The sequence below is a fragment of the Pararge aegeria genome, chromosome Z, assembly GCF_905163445.1.
Source record: "Pararge aegeria chromosome Z, ilParAegt1.1, whole genome shotgun sequence".
NCBI lineage: Eukaryota > Metazoa > Arthropoda > Insecta > Lepidoptera > Nymphalidae > Pararge > Pararge aegeria.
Window position 1 is genome coordinate 416569 of NC_053208.1, and position 19938 is coordinate 436506.

The 19938-nt window shown below is 36.2% G+C and overlaps 1 protein-coding gene and 1 long non-coding RNA gene across 17 annotated transcripts in view; one reads left to right on the forward strand and one right to left on the reverse strand.

Annotated features, from left to right (window-relative positions):
• LOC120636151 (titin) overlaps positions 1-19938 on the reverse strand; it is a 134128-nt gene that overhangs the window by 68596 nt on the left and 45594 nt on the right. For 15 of the 16 annotated variants that reach the window (XR_005659350.1, XR_005659351.1, XM_039907474.1 and 12 more), the window contains 2 exons: positions 19677-19806; positions 56-4561 (listed from right to left, as the gene is read on the reverse strand). The exons of the other annotated variant lie outside the window; for it this stretch is intronic. Coding sequence is in view for 13 of the 15 variants with exons in the window: in XM_039907474.1 (XP_039763408.1) it covers positions 56-4561; positions 19677-19806 (4636 nt within the window). In the remaining 2 variants the exon portion in view is untranslated. The remainder of the gene's footprint in view (positions 1-55; positions 4562-19676; positions 19807-19938) is intronic. 16 annotated transcript variants of the gene reach the window in all.
• On the forward strand, positions 11969-13286 carry LOC120636153. The gene is made up of 2 exons (XR_005659352.1): positions 11969-12077; positions 13103-13286. It is a non-coding gene; the product is annotated as an uncharacterized LOC120636153 (long non-coding RNA).

A 19938-nucleotide genomic window follows, 5' to 3' on the forward strand; every position in this document is an offset into this window, starting at 1 on the left:
TAAAGAATAGTAAAAGTTACATGAAATGTTTTTACATGCAAAGACTTAAACTTACCTATGGGCTCTTCCTTTTCAATTTTCTTCTTAAGAGTCTTCTTACGTTTCTCTGTCGTGCTTGATATTTCAGTCGTGGTTAATTTTAATTCAGTTTTGGGAATATATTCTTCCTCGATTTCCGGTTTTTCAGCCTTTTCTCTTTTAACTGGTTTAAGCATCACTTCTTCTGGCTTGTCCTTTTCTGGAACTTTCTGTTTTGGCACAGGTTTAAGAACTACTTCTTCAACTGTTTGTTCTTCTTGCACAATCCTTTTAAGTGGTTTAGGCTTTAATTCCTCAAGAATTTTTTCTTTTGGTTTTTCGGGTTTCATTTTTTTGACTGGTTTTAGCTTAACTTCTTCTGGTTTATCTTCTTCTAAAGCCGTTTGTATTGGAATAGGTTCAAAAACAACGTCTTCAACTGTTGGTTCTTCCGGTTTTATTTTTTTTGAGGGTTTAAGCTTAACTTCTTGAATTTCTTTTTCTGGTTCTTCTGGTTTGACCTTTTTGACTGGTTTCAGCTTCACTTCTTCAGGTTTTTCATCTTCTGGTGCTCTAGGTTTTGGAATAGGTTTGAGATCTACTTCTTCAACAGAAGACTCTTCTTTTGGTCGCCTCTTTCCAACACGCCATGATACTTCCTCTGATTTCTGTTCCTCAGTTGGTTTCTCCTTTCGAACTGGTTTAAGCTTCAATTCCTCGAGCTTTTCTTCCTCAGGTACTTTTAGCTTAGGCACAGATTTGAGTACTACTTCTTCAGCTGTTGGCTCTTCTGGTTCAAACTTTTTGACAGGTTTTAGTTTTACTTCTTCAGGTTTTTCTTCCTCTGACACTTTCGGTTTTGGCACAGCTTTAAGATCTACTCCTTCAACTAAAAGTTCTTCTTTCGGACGTCTCTTTCCAACACGCCACGTAACTTCTTCTGGCTGCTTTTCCTCTGTTGATTTTTCCCGTTTAACTGGCTTGAGCTTTACATCCTCAGGCTTTTCTTCATCAAGTGCTTTTTGTTTAGACACAGGTTTGAGTGCTATTTCTTCTAACGGTAGATCTTCTGGTTTTACCTTTTTCACTGGTTTAAGTTTCACTTCCTCAGGGATTTCTTCTTCTGGCTTCACCTTTTTGACTGGTTGAAGCTTGACTTCATCTATTTTTTCTTCTTCTGGCGCTTTTGATTTAGGAATAGGCTTGAGGTTTACTTCTTCAACTGATGCCTCTTCTTTCGGTTGCTTTTTTCCCACACGCCATGTAAATTCTTCTGGCTGCTGATCTTCTTTTATTTTATCCTTCTTTACTGGTTTCAGCTTCAACTCTTCGGGAATAATTTCTTCTTCGGGAATAATTTTTTTCGGAACAGGCTTGAGAATAACTTCTTCAACGTTTGGCTCCGCTGCTTTTACCTTGTCAGCTGGTTTAAGCTTTTCTTCTTGGGCGATATCTTCTTCTGGTGTTTCCGGTTTAACCTTTTTGGTCGGCTTCAGCTTAACTTCGTCTGGCGTTTCTTTTTCTAGCATTACAGATTTCGGAACCGGCTTAAGGTCTACCTCTTCTACTGATGGTTGTTCTTTTGGTCGCCTCTTTCCAACTCGCCATGAAACTTCTTCTGGCTTTGGTTCCTCGGTTGTTTTTTCCTTCCTAACTGGTTTAAGCTTAACCTCCTCGGGCATTTCGTCTTCTGGAATTTTTTGTTTCGGCACAGGCTTGAGAACAACTTCTTCAACTATTGGCTCCTCTGCTTTTACCTTTTTAACTGGTTTAAGCTTTACTTCTTCAAGGTATTCTTCTTCTGGTTTTTCTGGTTTGACCTTCTTGACTGGTTTCAGCTTAACTTCTGCTGGTTTTTCTTCTTCTGGCACTTTTGGTTGTGAAACCGGCTTTAGGCCTACCTCTTCAACTGATGGTTCTTCTTTTGGTCGCCTTTTTCCCACACGCCATGAAATATCTTCTGGCTGCTGATCATCTGTTATTTTTTCCTTCCTAGCTGGTTTAAGCTTAACCTCCTCGGGCTTTTCTTCTTCTGAAATTTTTTGTATCGGCACAGGCTTGAGAACAACTTCTTCATCTATTGGCTTCTCTGGTTTTACTCTTTTAACTGGTTTAAGCTTTATTTCTTCGGGGGATTCTTCTTCTGGTTTTTCTGATTTGACCTTTAGGACTGGTTTCAGCTTCACTTCTTCAGGTTTTTCATCTTTTGGTGCTTTAGGTTTTGGAATAGGTTTGAGATCTACATCTTCAACAGAAGACTCTTCTTTTGGTCGCCTCTTTCCAACACGCCATGATACCTCCTCTGATTTCTGTTCCTCAGTTGGTTTCTCCTTTCGAACTGGTTTAAGCTTCAATTCCTCGAGCTTTTCTTCCTCAGGCACTTTTTGCTTAGGCAAAGGTTTGAGTACTACTTCTTCAGCTGTTGGCTCTTCTGGTTCAAACTTTTTGACAGGTTTTAGTTTTACTTCTTTAGGTTTTTCTTCCTCTGACACCTTTGGCTTTTGAACAGCGTTAAGATCTACTTCATCAACTGAAAGTTCTTCTTTTGGACGTCTCTTTCCAAAACGCCACGTAACTTCTTCTAGCTGTTTTTCCTCAGTTAGTTTTTCCCGTTTAACTGGCTTGAGCTTTACATCCCCGGGCTTTTCTTCAAGTTCTTTTTGTTTAGACACAGGTTTAGGTGCGACTTCTTCCAATGGAAGTTCTTCTGGTTTTACCTTTTTCACTGGTTTAAGCTTCACTTCCTCATTGATTTCTTCTTGCAGATTCACCTTTTTAACTGGTTTCAGCTTCAATTCATCTGGGTTTTCTTCTTCTGGTGCTTTCGATTTAGGAATAGTCTTGAGATGAACTTCTTCAGCTGTTGGCTCTTCTTTTGGTCGCCTCTTTCCCACTCGCCATGAAACTTCTTCTGTTTGCTGTTCTTCGGATGGTTTCTCTTTCCTTACTGGTTCGAGTTTCACTTCCTGGGGCATTTCTTCTTCATGTGCTTTTTTGACCGGTTTTAACTTCACTTCTTCGGGTTTTTCTTCCGCCGGCACTTTTGCTATTGAAATAGGCTTGAGATCTACCTCTGATAATAATGGTTCTTCTTTTGGTCGCCTCTTTCCCATACGCCACGAAACCTCTTCTGGCTGAAGTTCCACGGTTGGTTTCTTTTTCCTAACTGGCTTAAGCTTTACATCTGGCATTTTTTCTTCAGGTACTTGTTGTTTCCGCACAGGTTTGAGAACTACTTCTTCAACTGATGTATCTTCTGGTTGTACTTTTTTGACTGGCTTTAGCTTCACTTCTTGAGGTTTTTCTTCCTCAGGCACTTTTGGTTTCATAACTGGCTTGAGATCTATTTCTGCTAAAGAAGTTTCTTCTTTCGGTCGTCTCTTTCCAACACGCCACGAAACTGGCTCTTGCTGTTCTTCTGATGGCTTCTCAGCTTCCAAAGTCTTAATTTGTTCAATACTTTTGTCATCGGTAACCTTTAAAATAACAGTGTCTTCTATAGCTGTAATTGAATCTTCAATCAATACCGTTTCAGTCTTTAGTAAAGAACTTCTTCGCAATGGTTTTAATTCCACATCTTCGAACTTTTCTTTTGCTATCGGCGCTTTTTCAACTTTCGTGGGACGTAATTTTATCGATTCTTGTGTCCAAGGCACTTTTTCTTGTGTTTGCTTTTCTGATGGTTTTAGGTCTTGTTTATCTCTAACAGTCTGTTTATCAAGAATATCTTCAGTTTGTTTTAAATCTAAAAGATTAGTCTCTTCTGTTGTTTGATGAAGAAGTCTACTTGTTATGATATCGGAATCTTTAGTCTTAGGTAATATCTCCTTTTTACGTTTAAGTTGCACACTCGATTCTACATCAGCAACCTTTAAAATAACTGTGTCTTCTAAAGATGTAAGTGAATCTTCAAGTAATACTGTCTCAGTCTTTTGCAATGAACTCTTTCTCACAGGTTTTAATGATACATCTTCAAACTTTTCCTTTGCTATCGGAGTTTTTTCGACTTTTGTGCGTCGTAATTTGATTGCTTCTTGAGTCCACGGCACTTGCTCTTTTACTTGTTTGTCTTGGTAATCATCAGGTCCTGTTTCTTTTTTAACGGATTTTTTCACTATACTTTCATCCTCTTTAGAAACATCAAGAATTGTAGAATCTTCTGTCACATAACTTTTATCAAAATAAAGAGGCTTTAGATCTGGTCTAGACTTACTTTGAAGTCTAACATGACGTACATCTGACTCCGTTTCCGTCCCATCAGTTTGATCTGTTATCAAACTGCTGTCTTCTTCACGACGTGGTTTACGCCAATGCTTAGTTTCCAACGTCTGTTCATCTGTAATTGACAAAGAAGCAACCCTAGTTTTTCTCCAGGGCACCTGCCGAGTTTGCACGTTCTCTATATTTTGTAATTTTAAAATATTACTTTCCTCCGTCGTTTGATGTAAAATTGTACTGGTCGATATGTCAGTACCTTCTGTTTCAAGATTCGATACAATACTTTTCTGTTCATGGCTTCTTTGGGTTATTTGCTTACGTGATTCTGAAAAAAAACGACAAGTATTTGGTAAGTTACAAGAACTATGACTTAATCAAAATTTGCAAAATTTAATAGAATTCTATATATTTAAGGTAGTGTCACACTAAAACTAAATAATTTTTAGTAGTTTTTGACATTAATCGTATCTATTCAATGAAAGGCAAAGTGAAAATGACGAAACCATTGTTTAAAATAGCCCAGAATTATTATAATAATAGTGGCCTATGTGTAGTAATAATAATAATAATTTCTATATTTTTAAAATTTCTAATGATAGAAATTTTAAAAATAGTTATTAGTTAACAATTCTGGCCACGGTAACCATAATTATATTTTTGTAATCATTTACTTTTCTGACTAGCTAGCCTCACACCAAAGTTATATCCCGTGGTGCTGATGTTCACAGATTAACAGCGATTTTGCTGACAGGTTGTTAAAACTTCTCCCATGTGTAACCTACTAATCATAGACGCTGCATGCTTGCCGACTCACTGCAGTGTCGAGGCTTCCTTAACATCGCCCTCAGCACATTGTTGTATTTAAAACGCACAGGTCCGCTGCGTATGATCAGCAGAGGCGTGCACTAGGTTTCTTACCAGGGTATGCATACAGCAGTGAATTGTATAAAACGGTAATAAATCTCCTCCTATACGAGTTATATATAAATTTTAGGGTATGCAGTGCTTTCGTGCATTCATGAAGTGCACGCCACTGATGATCAGTCCACAGACTGCACGTGTAAAAGGCTTGGCAATAAGCTCTAAGCAAAGTTAGGTTTGTCGTGCCAAAAATAATTAATAATGATGCAAACAATCACATGATCAAATATCGCTGATGCCATTAGAAATATATTTTTAACAGGAATAACTGATCTATTTTAAGTCTTTATAATAGTTCAATAACAAAATGTCATACCTTTATAGTTTTATGGATTTTATTATATCAGTTATAATTTTAAAGTCTACCAAAATCATAAATATTGCCATTTTATTATACAAAATTTATATTTATTATTTACACACAGTTGCATAGATTTACAATAATGAGTGCCAAGTGTGAGATTTTCTAGAAGGATCTTCGGAAAACGTTTGCGATGTACCCACACGCTTGTCTAGCAATCAGTAGTACGCGCAAGCTTGTGGGCTGCGGACTTATCTATACTTATAATAAAACTGTAACTGGAAGATTTCTGTACATTTAATATTTTAAGAAAATTTTGACCGGGGGATGCTTTATAATCGATACTGAGTCCAAAACAGATTTTTATTTAATTTTTTTTCGTTTTGTCTGTCTGTCCGGGCATCACGTGAAAACTACTGAACGGTTTTAAATAAAATTTGATATAGTGGTAGCTGATATTCCGGGTCAACATATAGGCTAGTTTTTATCCCGATAAACAATAAGCTTCTCCCAGGAAATGAGATGAAATTTTTTATCAATTTTACTTTTTATCAAAATTAAGCTTAATTTGCTATACTCCGCGAAAAGCAGGAGAATCTGTGTGGTGTAATTTATACTTTCTTCAATTCTTATACTCCACACCAAACAGATCTTCGGCAATATACCCTCTACGCACGTTTCGCTCCGAAACCGGAGCATCCTCAGGAGATGTTGACTTTACAATGAATAATTGTTAAGTATTCATTCATTGCACTTAACAATTATTCATAAGTGTGGAAGTTTTTCTTGAATTCAAAAAAACTGTGGAATCTTCTATTTTTAGTGATTCTCCATTGTGAGATGGTGATAACGAAAAAAAAAATTATTCGGCTAAGTTTGTTGTGGGCTCTTCTTAGAGGAGGGCGCGTTTGGAAACCTCGTAGCTTTAGGTTTAAGTTGGCGTACGAAGTGGCGTATCACCATCCCCTTACAATTATGTAAACATTCATGTATGAACGCTTTAAAAGTGCCTGTGTTAGGCCTACATGAATAAAGAAATTTTGAATTTGAATTGAATACCCTCGTTAGTGATAATTAAACCTGAATAGAAACTCTTGAGTTGAAGACTCTTGATTGGTACGGTTCGCTTAGCACGATAGAATAGCGCGGAACTTATAAAATAGGTCTATGAAAATTCTTATCCAATCCAATATATCTTACTTATACAAGATGGACAACGTGCGATTTGATAAGTGAGAAAGGATAAGACCTTCTTTCTCAATTGCTGGCTCCTCTTCTAATCAAAATTGATTTCATAGAATGTGCATCTATGTAAATGTATATATTCTGTTACTTATTAAATAAATATCTATATATAATATATAAAGCATAGCAACTATATCTATTTCCTTTTACATAAATATAAGTTTCCCTTCAGGATATGGGTACAAACTCGCATTTGCTATTTTAATATGTGAATATTGGCTATATGAATTCCGGTGCCCAATCAGCTGCTAGCTAGTTTAATATTTGACAGAAAACTTCTTGCCACTTTATTCGGCCAAAAAGATTCAATTATACGTTCGTTATCTAACTTTATCGAGGTAGAGAAAACATCTCAGCGGTACCCCAAATCCGAGGAGAACGTAGTGAGGTTACATAATTAGTTCCGAATTTATTTTACCGAATTAAATATAAAGCTGAACTTGTTCCGTAGAAATAATGAAATAAATGCTTTTGAAGTCGACCGATAGCTAGCTGTTTCTTTTATCATCTTCACATTTGGTAGAATAAATTACAAGCACCTGTTTTCTTTTTAAATTTAAAAGTAAGTTATTAACCCCTGTGGGACAGCCATGTGGAGAGCCGTTTCCTAATTTTAGTATAAAATTAGATAGTTTGGGAGATAAGGTAGATAACAGAATAATTAAAACTATATACATACCTACGATATTAAGTACAGAGAGTATATCAACATATTTAAACAAATGGGGCGAATAGAATGTGTTCCTAATTCAAACCTTCAATAACGTAAACATTGCAAATCGCAAATCGCAAATGGCACCGCCCTCGTCCCGAGGACCTACTCCCGTTTCAACTTATTTTAAATACTTTGCATTCTTGCTTAAATGCTTAGCAGTACACATTATAGCGAGAGCACTACATATTAGTCGATAGCGTTGGGTAAGCAACGTTGACCCAAGTCAGTAAATTGATGGATGGCCGTCCGCTATCAATCTCAGCTTTTGCCACTAACAAAGAATGGTAATCGTTAAAGGAAGAATCGAAATCGCATTGTCAGTTGATTCGTATGCTTTAGGTTAACCAAGAAGTTTTCTAACATTTTTTATTCAGTCCTAGCACTAAAGTCCTCACGAATGCTACCTCACAAATGTGACACTTAATGCATTCGGTATTATTAAACCTTAAGTGAGGGGTTTGCTGCTATCCTATTTTTAATAATTAAAAAAATTACAGACACAAATTGACCTAAGTATAGATAAAAAAAAATCATAATTATAAGTAAGTCCTATGTACACTATAATAGCATTTAAATATTTGTTGTGTGTCAAAATCAAAAATAGTCAAAAATAAAACTCTGAACTAATGTTTCGTGGCAAAGAATTCTTTATTAGCTTTATTTAACTTTCTATTGGTGAAAAATGATTAAAGTCGGTCCTGTACTTTCGGAACCTATTCGGTACAAACAAACAAAATAATTAACTCTTTATAATAAAAACAAAATAATTAGTATAGAAATATAGATGACGGACAGAACGGTATTACGTAACGTCAGGGAAAAACGCACTAGGATTTTATCTATCTTCTAACTCCCACATCCTAAATCCTCAACATATTTTTAAATAAGCATTGTAGAAAGAATTGATCTATCAGAATCTATAAAAGTTTTAGAATATGGCTTTGGGAGATGTTTTGATGACACCTCGGTACCCAAGAAGCAGTGGTGGCCTAGCAGTGAGAGCCATAGCCATGTAGGATGTAGGACGCCGGTATTACTTTTGGAGAAACTAAGTTTGATCACCGTCTACCTCTTCTGACACATAACTTTTGAAATTTATCTTTGCTTGAAGCTTATAATTTTTTTCAATGTAGGATAACTGGGAATCTGCATGCCTGAGAGTTCTCCGTAATTTTCTCAAGGGTGTGTGAAGTGGCCAGTGTGGTGGACTATGGCCTAGAACCTTTTCATTCTGAGAGGAGTCCTGTGGGATAACAAGGTTCAAGGTCAGGTATATAATTGTTAGTGGTTGAGTTTACTTGTTTACTATTTTACTGTAAACTGTCTCTATACACCTAATATTAAATTTTTATCAGTAAGATAATTAAAATACAAATAAAACTTTTATTACAACATCTCAAGTTTCCAAGTATAAAATTAAAATTGATGAAGCAATTATTATACCCCTATTGAAATATTATTTTGAAAATTTTTAGTTAATTGTCTATAATGCGAAAAAATGTTCTAGTTTTACCGTAGTTTCATAAAACCACACAATCCTTTTTTTCCTACTTGTCTTAGTTAAGGTGATACTTTTGAAGAAAGGACATCTTCAGCATTTACAAAAACATTTCTATTGTACCTATGTGTCCCTCAACCACCAACCAATCTAGACATGATTATTAAAGATTAAAAAAGTATGATGTTGGACAGTTTTTATTCAGACTAAGGAAGTTTTAAGTAATCAAATACCTGGTGCATTCTGTTGACCCTATCTGTATATCTTATGTATATCTTATTCATAAATGAGTTGTATTGGGATGAAGTTACAAAAGTTATCTGGATTCTATAAAACCCTCAGAGTCACCAAGATTTTGGTGACTGGGGTGAAATAACTGCTTTACAGGGTAAACAAACTAATATGAGCAAAATTCAAATTCAATATCACAGGCACTTATGAAGCGTTCAGACATATATGTTTACATAATTGTAAGGGGATGGTGATAACTTCGTACGCCAACTTAAACCTAAAGTTACGAGGGTTCCAAATGCGCCCTGGTCTAAGAACAGCCCACAACAACTTAGCCGGGTAATTATTTTTTTTTGTTATCACCATCTCACAGTTTATTTATATTAAGCTATGAAGCTAGATCAATTTACACCCAAGCTTTTTTATCGTTCAAGTAATCCTTAATATTATAATAGGATTTTTCTGTAAGCTTATGTTTTATATAAACTTTGAACTTATTGAGAGAAGATACATCTCAAAGATTTCATTTGGTAATCGCTCTTGAATGAATTTGCAATTTTGTGTAGCCTAGTAAACTGCACGAGTTTATTTTTGCTTCTTATATTAATATTGTTACAGTCCATTTTCTGCCCTGTGAAAATAACTAAAATACACAAGGCTACCAGTTTCTATATTTATCATGTGACAAATCTATTTAACCGTGTATGCGGCAGAACTAAGTCTGTTCGCTAAATTATTTATATGTGATCCCCATTTAAGTTTAGCATCTAACATTATACCTAGCAATTTCTTATAATTTTTATTAGTGTTTTTTACCTACACTTGAAGGAATTATCAATTTTATAAATTTAAAATGCATATAAAAATTTTCGGAGCCCGAGAGTCGCAGGTTCAAATCCTGTCGGTTCCGAAAATTTTTATATGCATTTTAAATTTATAAAATACCTAGAAATATTGTCATATCTACCAGATCCACTTCCTCATTATTAAGTTCTACAATGGTTTTTACTAGTTGAACATTAGGTAACGTGAATTTAATACACATCAAATACCACTATGTTTTTTTTCTGTTCAATTATTGACCTCAAACCACTACTGTACTACTTTAGCAAGACATTTGTTTACATGGTCAAGATTTGTTTTACATCGTTTAATTTTAAACATCAGTGATGTGTCATCCGCAGACAATACTATCCCGTGAATGTCCTTAGCAAGGTAAGGTAGGTCATTCATGTAAATGAGGGACAGAAAAGGTCCTAATATAGAACCCTGAGGGACACCCATTTTCACAAATGACCTGTTAGAAAGCTTTCCATTAACGTCAACTTTTTGTATTCTATCGTTTAAATAGGAAACCATTAAATCTAGAGCTGCAGTTCTTGCGTCAAGACTGATTTCATAAACACCTATTTATGACAGGTGCACTGGTAAACTGAGTCAGAGAAAGACAAAGGTATCCCATATGATAAAATATTTTATAGACTGATATAAAAATTAAATCTGTAAAGTGTATGTAATTAAGTTTGAAGTTCAAAGTGTAAAGTGTAATTCACCATCAGTAAATTGTGTATTCCCGTAGACCTAAAGTGATTTTGCTATTAGATTGGTGCCCAGTCCTATAAGAATTCTATCTCAACATTGTTTGAACGGACATATTGTAGGAAGATAGGAAGTAGGCCACTGAAAAATTTTGCTTTACTTATGGTATCAATATGGGCCAGCCAGGCACTTACTGGTAGGTTACTAAGGTGCTCTTGGAAATGGTCTTTTCTTGCGTCACCATGACACTATACTAGAATTTATACATAAAGTAGTAAGTCTTTCTGAAGCTCAAACCCAAAAAGGGATTTACCACAAACAAACGACAAAAGAATGCTCAACAGTAATTCTAAAAACAGCCTACATGAATCCTAGGTAAGGCACCTAATTGAAATACATAAATGGATGTATAGAAAGCTAGAGCTTTCTATAGAAGCTTTTATAAAATCCCAGAGGATGGGGTGTCATAATCCAAACCGGACATTTATACAGTTATACCGGTTGAGCTTACTGTACCACGGAAATAAACATAATCCACACAGTTATCATCATCATCATATCAACCCATTACTGACCCACTACAGCGCACGGGTCTCCTCCCAAAATAAGAAGGCTGTCGTCCACCACGCTAGCCCAGTGTTAATTGGTTTCTCCACATACCTTTGTAAGAAATTAGGTATATAGAACTCCCAGGCATGCAGGTTTCCTCACGATGTTTTCCTCACCGTTGAAGCAAGTGATATTCTAATTATGTACTAAAAACGCACATAACTTAGAAAAGTAAGAGGTTCAAGCACGTATTGCTTGAATAGAGCACACAGTAACAATCGATAAATATTACAACCTATCAAATGAACTACATAATCCATAACTTTTATTAATTCTATTAATCAAATGTTAACAAAACATACCCGTCACGACATTTCAGTTTTGCTCACAATATTTTCAGTTATTTTCAACGAATTACTCACACAAGTTTTATTGAAAAATTTTAATAAGTACACTAAAGTATTTCAAACTAAATCGTGAACTAACGTTAATAATTGGACGTTAAACTAGTAAGAATCGAAAAATAAAAAACACAGACTACTAAGTATTTATTAAGATAATTGTAATTTGACATAATGGAAACTGAATGAATGAAGTTGTTCTAATTACGGTCGTACATCTGTGTTTAATGTCCAATGACAAACAATTGGCGGCTAATTTTAATAGTTTCTTATAACTTTTCTGTAATTTTTAGATTTGCCCTATCAATTTACATTACATTTGTGAATTTGGATCTTGTATTATTAGTAGGTATGTCTATTAAATCAGATGTGTAACGAAATTATCAAGAAAGTAATGTTATGATGTCAAGGTCTAAATAATTTCATTTATAATATCACAAGGTAATGATTTAATCATATTATTTGGCATTAGATATAAGAATGTATTTATTCAATCATCCATTGTTAACTACTCTGCCATTTGCCAATGTTCCCAACAATTGACAAATTTTAACAAGTGATCTGACGCCATATTTGTTTAGCTTTAGTGCATTGGCTTATGGTATGGACTATAATAGTTTATATGCAATGAAAGTGAGAGGCGTAGCAGGAAAATGTCTCCATAACTTTCTAAAAGTTGTTGGCATGCAGTTACATCTTTTTTATAATATTTTAGTAAAATTGGCTAACAGATCCTTTCAACGTTAGTTACGTAGAGATCCTTTCCTGAATACACGAAGCTGAGCAATGAAATAGGTTCGAAGGGCTCCCAAGCTATACCAGAGTGTCAAGTACCGGTTGTACGCACCTTCTGATTTTCTGCACTCGCATGGTTAATTCATGGAATGCAAAGAAGTTTGTCTCTACTTTGATGTTTAAGGAAAACATTGTGAGGAATCCTCCATGCCTAATATATTTTCTGCATTAAATTCTCAATAGTATGTGTATGCTACCAATACGCACTTTGCCCATTTGGCGGACTACAACCTAAACTCTTCTGAGAGGAGACCTGTGCCCTGTAGGGAGTCATAAAGATTTATTATGATTATTTATAGGATACTATATTTTGGAAATAGTTTAGAACTATTCCATTCTTAAACTATTTCTTTTATTTTCATCCTCTGCGGGCGCTTTTGAAACCCTTACTCAGCTGGTTAGGCATCTTAAGCTTACCAGAAGGAAAATACTTTTTATACAACAAGTTTTAGTTGTAATATTTTTGAAGATTTCTTAATTGATCAGTGGGTGAGGAATTTAGTGATAATTCGCTTTTACATAGGATGATCAGATAACGAAGGCACCTATATAAAGTTAATTTATACTCAGTTAGAATTTGTTACCTAAATCCGTCAAATCACATAAGAGCTGCGCGGTGTTTTTAAGTTCAACCTATCCATTGATAATAAAATAGGAATTTTTTTTTGCAGAGAAACTACTGATTTTTCGAAAATAAGACCGTTTTTCGAAGTCCGCAACCATCCGAGCTCCTTTTCTATTCGTCGTAGAATTTTCTGTCTTATTAAAAAAGCTTGATAAATAATTGATTTGCTGAAATGGCTATAAAAACATGATTTTAATCCTCATCTAAATAAATACGTTATTCGTCACAAGTATTTGACTTTTAATCGAATTCTTTTTAATCATTTACACCATTCAATTTCATAACTATCTTAGGAGATATCGCAGTTAAGAAATACCTAGCATCGGTAAAATAATCATTACGAACTAATCATTACTAAATAAAGGATCATTACGGAAAGGTCGTGCACAGCAAACTACTTCTTAAATTTCTTTTTCCAAAATGTTAATTAACGTATACTTAATACTTTACTTACATTTTAGGTATATGTGTTATTAGATTTTTAATTATTTGATTTTCTTTATCACGCGTACCTATACAGTTTGGCGGCCTTATCGCTACTTAGCTTATTACGTCAGTGCTACGTAGCGAAATCTACAGATGGAGACCTTTCATTTGACAATAAGTTTGGAAGAATTCTCTCATAAAACAAAATTACTCTTTGTATATTTCGATCTGTAATATCCACCACATGAAACGGTGATAGCCCAGTGGGTAGAACTTCAACTTCACTTTCGGAGGGGGCGAGTTTGAATCCCAGCACGCACGTCTAACTTTTTTCATTTACGTGCGTTTTAAGCAATCAAAATATCACCTGCATACCTGAGAGTTCTCCATAATATTCTCAAAGGTGTGTAAAGTCCACCAATCCGCACAGAGCCAGCGTGGTAGACAACGGTCTTATCCCCCTCTCATTGTTAAAGGAGTCCCCTGCCCGGTAATGGGTTGATGCGATGACACCCAACACATCAGATTTATTGTGACGTCACATATTTATGATACGTTGGAGATTAAGATATAAGAAGAAGCCCATTTCTTTAAACTAGCTTAGTAGGAGCGACAAAAAAGTGCAACAAAAGGTTTCACATCTTTAAAATATATAGGTAATTTTACTAGCGACCCACCCCGGAATGCTATGTAATGTCCATCACTAGTAGGGCAGTTTGGAGTAATAAGTAGTAGTAGTAAGTAGCACTAAGTATACTACAGGATATTTTTTTATACTATTTTTGTTTTGCTAGTTGGAGAACACCGATAGATGCGTGCGGTCGCTACGCATACCCCGGCTTACAGCATACCAGCGGTTCTGCCCCCGCTTTTCTATCTGATATCTTCCGATATACTCATTTTAACGATATGCTACAAATAGCAATTTTGGTTAACATAAAATGGTCAAAGTCTCAATTGTATTTAATTGGTTAAGGAATAACTAATATTTTTTTTGTAATAAGTAAAAGATAAAAATGGTTACTGTAGGTCCTATATTTACCTAGAGAGAGAGACATATACCTTTCATCGCTTTTTTACCGATTTTATCAGGTCTACAATTCCGTTATATACAAATCAATCTCGTAACATTTAGCCAGCGTTTGTAATTAAGCGCACAGAGCTGTTTTTTACGACATCATATTACAAACCTTTGAATTTCTTGGCTTTTATCTTCTACAAATACAATATGCATAAACACAACTGTATACATCCTTTTCTCTTGAATCAGTTTTTCTACTACTGAAAAATTCTTTAGAGTATACTCGTAAAGGTCTTTCATTTATACTAAATTCGGGACATTTCTCTTATATAATTAATTTATATCTGCGTTCGATATGAACATAGCCAAAAACATTTGCATCGCTGAGAGTGAGCCAAGGACAACTAAATGATTGAAATTGGCCCAATAGGGGCTTCATATAACTGTAAAATCTAAACATACATTAATATTAAAATAGATTGTAAAACACATTGACAGGTGATATTTTAAAAATAGGAATAAGGTGTTAGGGCCTTGAGGCATTGTTGTTTGTAGTATGACATCTTCTTAGGTTAATCTTCTCACGTGCATAGACAAGTAAACAAGTTTTATTTACTCTGAAAAAATTATCTAACATAACCTTATCTAATAAGGTACACATCGGTTGTTTATCAGTTCTTCTTAGCGCACCGACTAACAGAAGCCGTCTTTCTGCAGAGCACACCAACGTCATAGTTTTGCTATTTTCTATGGGACAAATAGGATAAAATATTGGTTTGCCTATTTAAGCCAATACTTTGGAAATTTAATGTATGTTCATAAAAACATTTCTAAATTTAAGAGAAATGTGACTGAAATAATTTGACATTAGATGTAAGAATAAACTTCCAGTGCAATATATTTAATTAGGTAACATAACATTAATAATTCGTTTAAAGGAAACTGCAAACAATTTTACAATTAACTGCCTGTTGATATTTTGAAGAAGTCTCTTAAAAAGTTCAAAGTTTGTATTAAGCGTACGCTTATAGAAAAGTACAGTAAAAAGGACTACGTAATCGATAACTAAGCTTGGGTATGAATTATGGCTATAATAAAGGTTGCTCTTCTTAAAATTTGAAATGTCAACGTGATATGGTGATCACAAAACAGAACACCCGGCAAAGTTGGTTTTAGGCTTCATCTTCGACCAGCCGCGTTTGAAACCCCTGTAGCTTTAGTTTTAAGTTAACGTATGTGGTTATCGCCCTCATCTCACTGTCATCATTAGTACTACTAACTATGGGCCTTCTTGAAAAAATATATTTTTGACTTTAACTTTGAAAAATGAATTATTTATTTTGTTCTACTTAAAAGAAAAGTTTATATTATCATAAATTACACTTTTGTTAATTTATGTCTTTAAATCGGTATTGAATCTTGGCTATCACAAAAAATAAAGTGAAACTTTAGTTGAAACCCGTTAATAATAGCTTCTGATGGCTTTTTAATGAGTTATGCATTCAAAAGGTCCTAAAAACTTTTAAAATATTAAACTTTTAAACTAACAAAATAATTTATAAAGTTCATAATTTCTTATTGTGACTAAGTCCATACCATAAGCCAATGCATTAAAGATAAAAAGATATGGCGTCACATCACCTGCTTAAATTTGTTAAGTAACACAGTTTATTCCGAAATCAACAACTATAATCCTGTATTAAAATTTTTTTTTCAAAGGGTTATTATTAGGCATCCAAAAAAACATTGAGCAGCGTGGGTTTATGCTTTTATATTTCTTTTTCTTATAGATGGAAACATTGGCAGAGTAGCTGTTGGATAATGTCGGTATGTGGACGATTTAATCGTAATTCAATACAATAAGCATTCGTAAATCAATACAATTATTTAAACAATACCTTGTTACAGATGATATTATTAAGTCCTTTAGATTATATTATTATAAATATTCATTACTTTGTTGATAATTTTGTTTGATTTTACAATCGACTAAGCTCGTTCCTATCCCTTCATTGTATTGTTTACTTTTCATTTCACAACACTAAGGATTCAATCGATTTCTCGAGATAGGTAGTAGTTCTTAAATCAATGACAAACTCCAATTATGATGGCAGTCTGCATATTAATCTGTGGTAGTAGTTCACTAGTTTGTGTTTTTAATTTCAGACAAAATATTAATTGAAAGGCTTATTCAAATTTAACTTTTTATTTGTTTCACCGATCAATCTCCTTCGCGCGTTCTCCATCTACAAGACATTGGCGAAGTAGGTACATTGTGCCCAGTTGGCACAGACAAAAGCCATAATTAAAAATTGATTGATTGAATTGAAAGTCTGTAAAACTTTTGTGTTTATTATAAACTTTTACTTTAGGAAATAAGACACGAATTAGTAAAACGATCAGTAATGTTGGGTTTACATTTAACGCATTGGCTTATGTTATGGACTTAACTCGTCAAATGTAATTATAATACCTAGGTATTACCTACTGTGACGGCGGATGCTAAAGATATGCGATATTTCCGTAAACTATCCTTGCAATATATCCGTATTAACGTAAACTATGCGATATTACCTCCTCTTCAGAAAACGTGGAATATTAATTAGGTATCTACCACTGACCTATTAAATGCTATTATAGTTCAAAGTGTTAGTGTTCAAGTTATACAGTGTTTTGTCACTTAGTGCCATTTGAAAGGCGTGTGTTCAAGTTCAAGTTCAAGTGTGACAAAACAATGCACAACTATTCTGATGTTACGCCACGTTGATTATAACAGAGGTGGTCATCCAGATTAATAATGGAAGGTATTTATACCCCATATTTTTAGTGTTGAAAGTTTTCTTGTTCCGCTCGTATTGAATAGTTAGTTGATACTCACCTTGAGGCATACTTACGTCGCACCAGGCCGGTCTACAGGGGGTGAGGTTTTTTACTAGTGACCTCTTGCTCGTGTTGGCGCACTACACAGGTGCCAATGTGTCGAAATGTGTAGGTGTGGTGTCATTTTCACTTTGCCACATTTAATGTCGTATTTGCCTATATATTTCTTAAAATCGTTGTTAGAATTCCTCTAATTAGCTATTTTTTGCAATGACTTCTAGGAACTAAACCGGTAAACGGATTCGTTTCAAAAATTAGTCAACACAAATCTATAGTAGATTGCTAATAAAACTCTGTATTAGAATAAAGTTAATCAACTGTTTAGTTACAACAGTAGCAAAGAAAAAAGTATGGTTTATTAAAACTAAGTTCTCAATGGCATGAGTAGAATAGAGGTTTAGATAGAGGAGTGCCAGTCGGTGAAACAAAGCTGCCACGACGCCGCGACAGTCGCGTTTGTTAGCGCGCGACAGTCGCGGTAGCGAGGCACGGCGTGCGGCACGGGTATCAGTGCGCGGCCACGCGGTGGAGGATCGGCGGGATCCTTCACGTCTCATAGATCGGGCCCCGTGTTCTTTTATGAGGAATAATGCGAAATTATTCATTTATAGCGTTTATTAAATGTCAACTTACATGTCACATGAAGGTCACATACAAAAGTCATAAATATATTATTATTAAATATGGATAGTATGCACTAGAAATATTAATCGATAAAATACTGTCACGACTAATAACTTAATACAATCAGGTGAACGTAGGTATAAAACATTTTTAACAATATCGTGCACTTAAAACAAAGTTAAAGATCATCGTAAAGTTAAACTATAAAAATCTCATTCATTTGGATTTGTACTTGCAGAAATATAAACAAGGTAATCAACGTCGGCAGTGTCGAAATAAACTCGAAAACATAGAAACTGGCAAGGCAAGTAGTGCGTGCGTACTTCGGGAGATCGCGGGCGACGGCGACAAACTCGGATTGCGTACTGCGACGCGACGCGACGCGACACGACGCGGGCCTACCGCGCACGGACGTCGCACCGACGAGTTAGTCTTAGCGGTTAGGTGAACGGGGCGCGGCCGCAGCGCCCAATGAGCGCTGCGGCCGCGACGCGGAGCATGCTCAAGGACAAAGCGGGCGCCCCTCCAGCACGGAGCTCAAGTAACACAAAAAGCACGCAGTCAATATAATTTTCAGGGTTAATAAGGCCAAGTGAATCGTAAAGTCTCAGCGCAGGCTCACATCACGAGAGAGTATTGGGTGAAAAATACATTTGACGACTCGCCAGAGCACGCGTCTCGTGTATCACGCAATATGTTCAACTCGGCAGAGATACTCGGTGACGGGTACGTTTAGTAAACATCGTAGCGGTAAAGCGAAAACAGTCGAGGTTCGTGTCTCGTGTTAATCACATGTTCCGTGTGCGCAGCGCCGCCCGCCGCCCCCGCCTGGCGCCGCCGCCGCTCGCGAGCTAGGACTATGTACACAAAAAGCTCAAATGTACAGCAATGTTAGATGCAGTCGCACAAGTCACATTACGCCTCGTCTGCGCGGCCTCGCCGACCGGTCTAGTTCACGTTAGTAGGAACAGAAGAACGAGCCGAGTTCTGCGACCCGTGGAAGGCTATTAATACATTCTTTTGCTCTTCGGGAACCCAGACGAATTCGTCGCTTTTTTTATTAATTGTACAAGACAGTATGGTATATATACAGTTGAGCGATTTTATCTCAAATGACAAAAGACGGCTAGTTTTGTTACAGCACAGATTACGAGGGTTTTGTTACAAAGCTGGAGTTGGACAGCACTGTTGACCGCGTTCAACCCGAATGGTGATATCTATACAAGTCAGTAAAAGGTAGTACTAGAGAGAAGAAAGTATACTATCGAAAGATCACTATTGCTATAGAGATGTTCAAAGTCAATCAAGAAGATGAGTTTGTATGAGAGCATTTGAGATGAAGCGTAGGAATATTGAGCCGTACCGTTTACGGGATGCCCGTCGGGTATTAACCGCGATGACGTCTCTGCGGTCGGCGCTCGTCCGATTGTCATCGAAGATGACGTCATCGCGGTCGGTGACAGGGGGTGCGTGTGGGCGGGCCGTGACTGCGGAACCGCTACGATAAATGCGTGTCGCGTGTCGCGTGTCGCGTGTTGTCGCCTATCGGCCGAGTACAGTAATAAGTAGTTTTCACCCGATCTCACTGAGGTACAGAAATGATCAGAGACGCTACGTTAATGGATTAAGAGTGCGCGACGCGAGCTCGCTGCCTGTGTCTATGTCTTACTTTTGACGACTAGCTTGGCCGAGGTCTCGGCTTGACCGGCGGCGGTGGTGGCGCGGCACGTGAAGGTTCCTGAGTCTTCCTCGTACGTGTTGCCGATCAGAAGCACGGCGTTGTCGCCCTCGTGGATCATCTGCGAACGAGACAGGCCGCTCTTTACTAGTGCTAGAACATAGAGCAAGTTAGATGCTCAACGCATAATCGTCGAGTCTGCTACTTGCTACGTTGTCTTGAAAGCACATTGCTAATTGGCTCACTGAGAAGT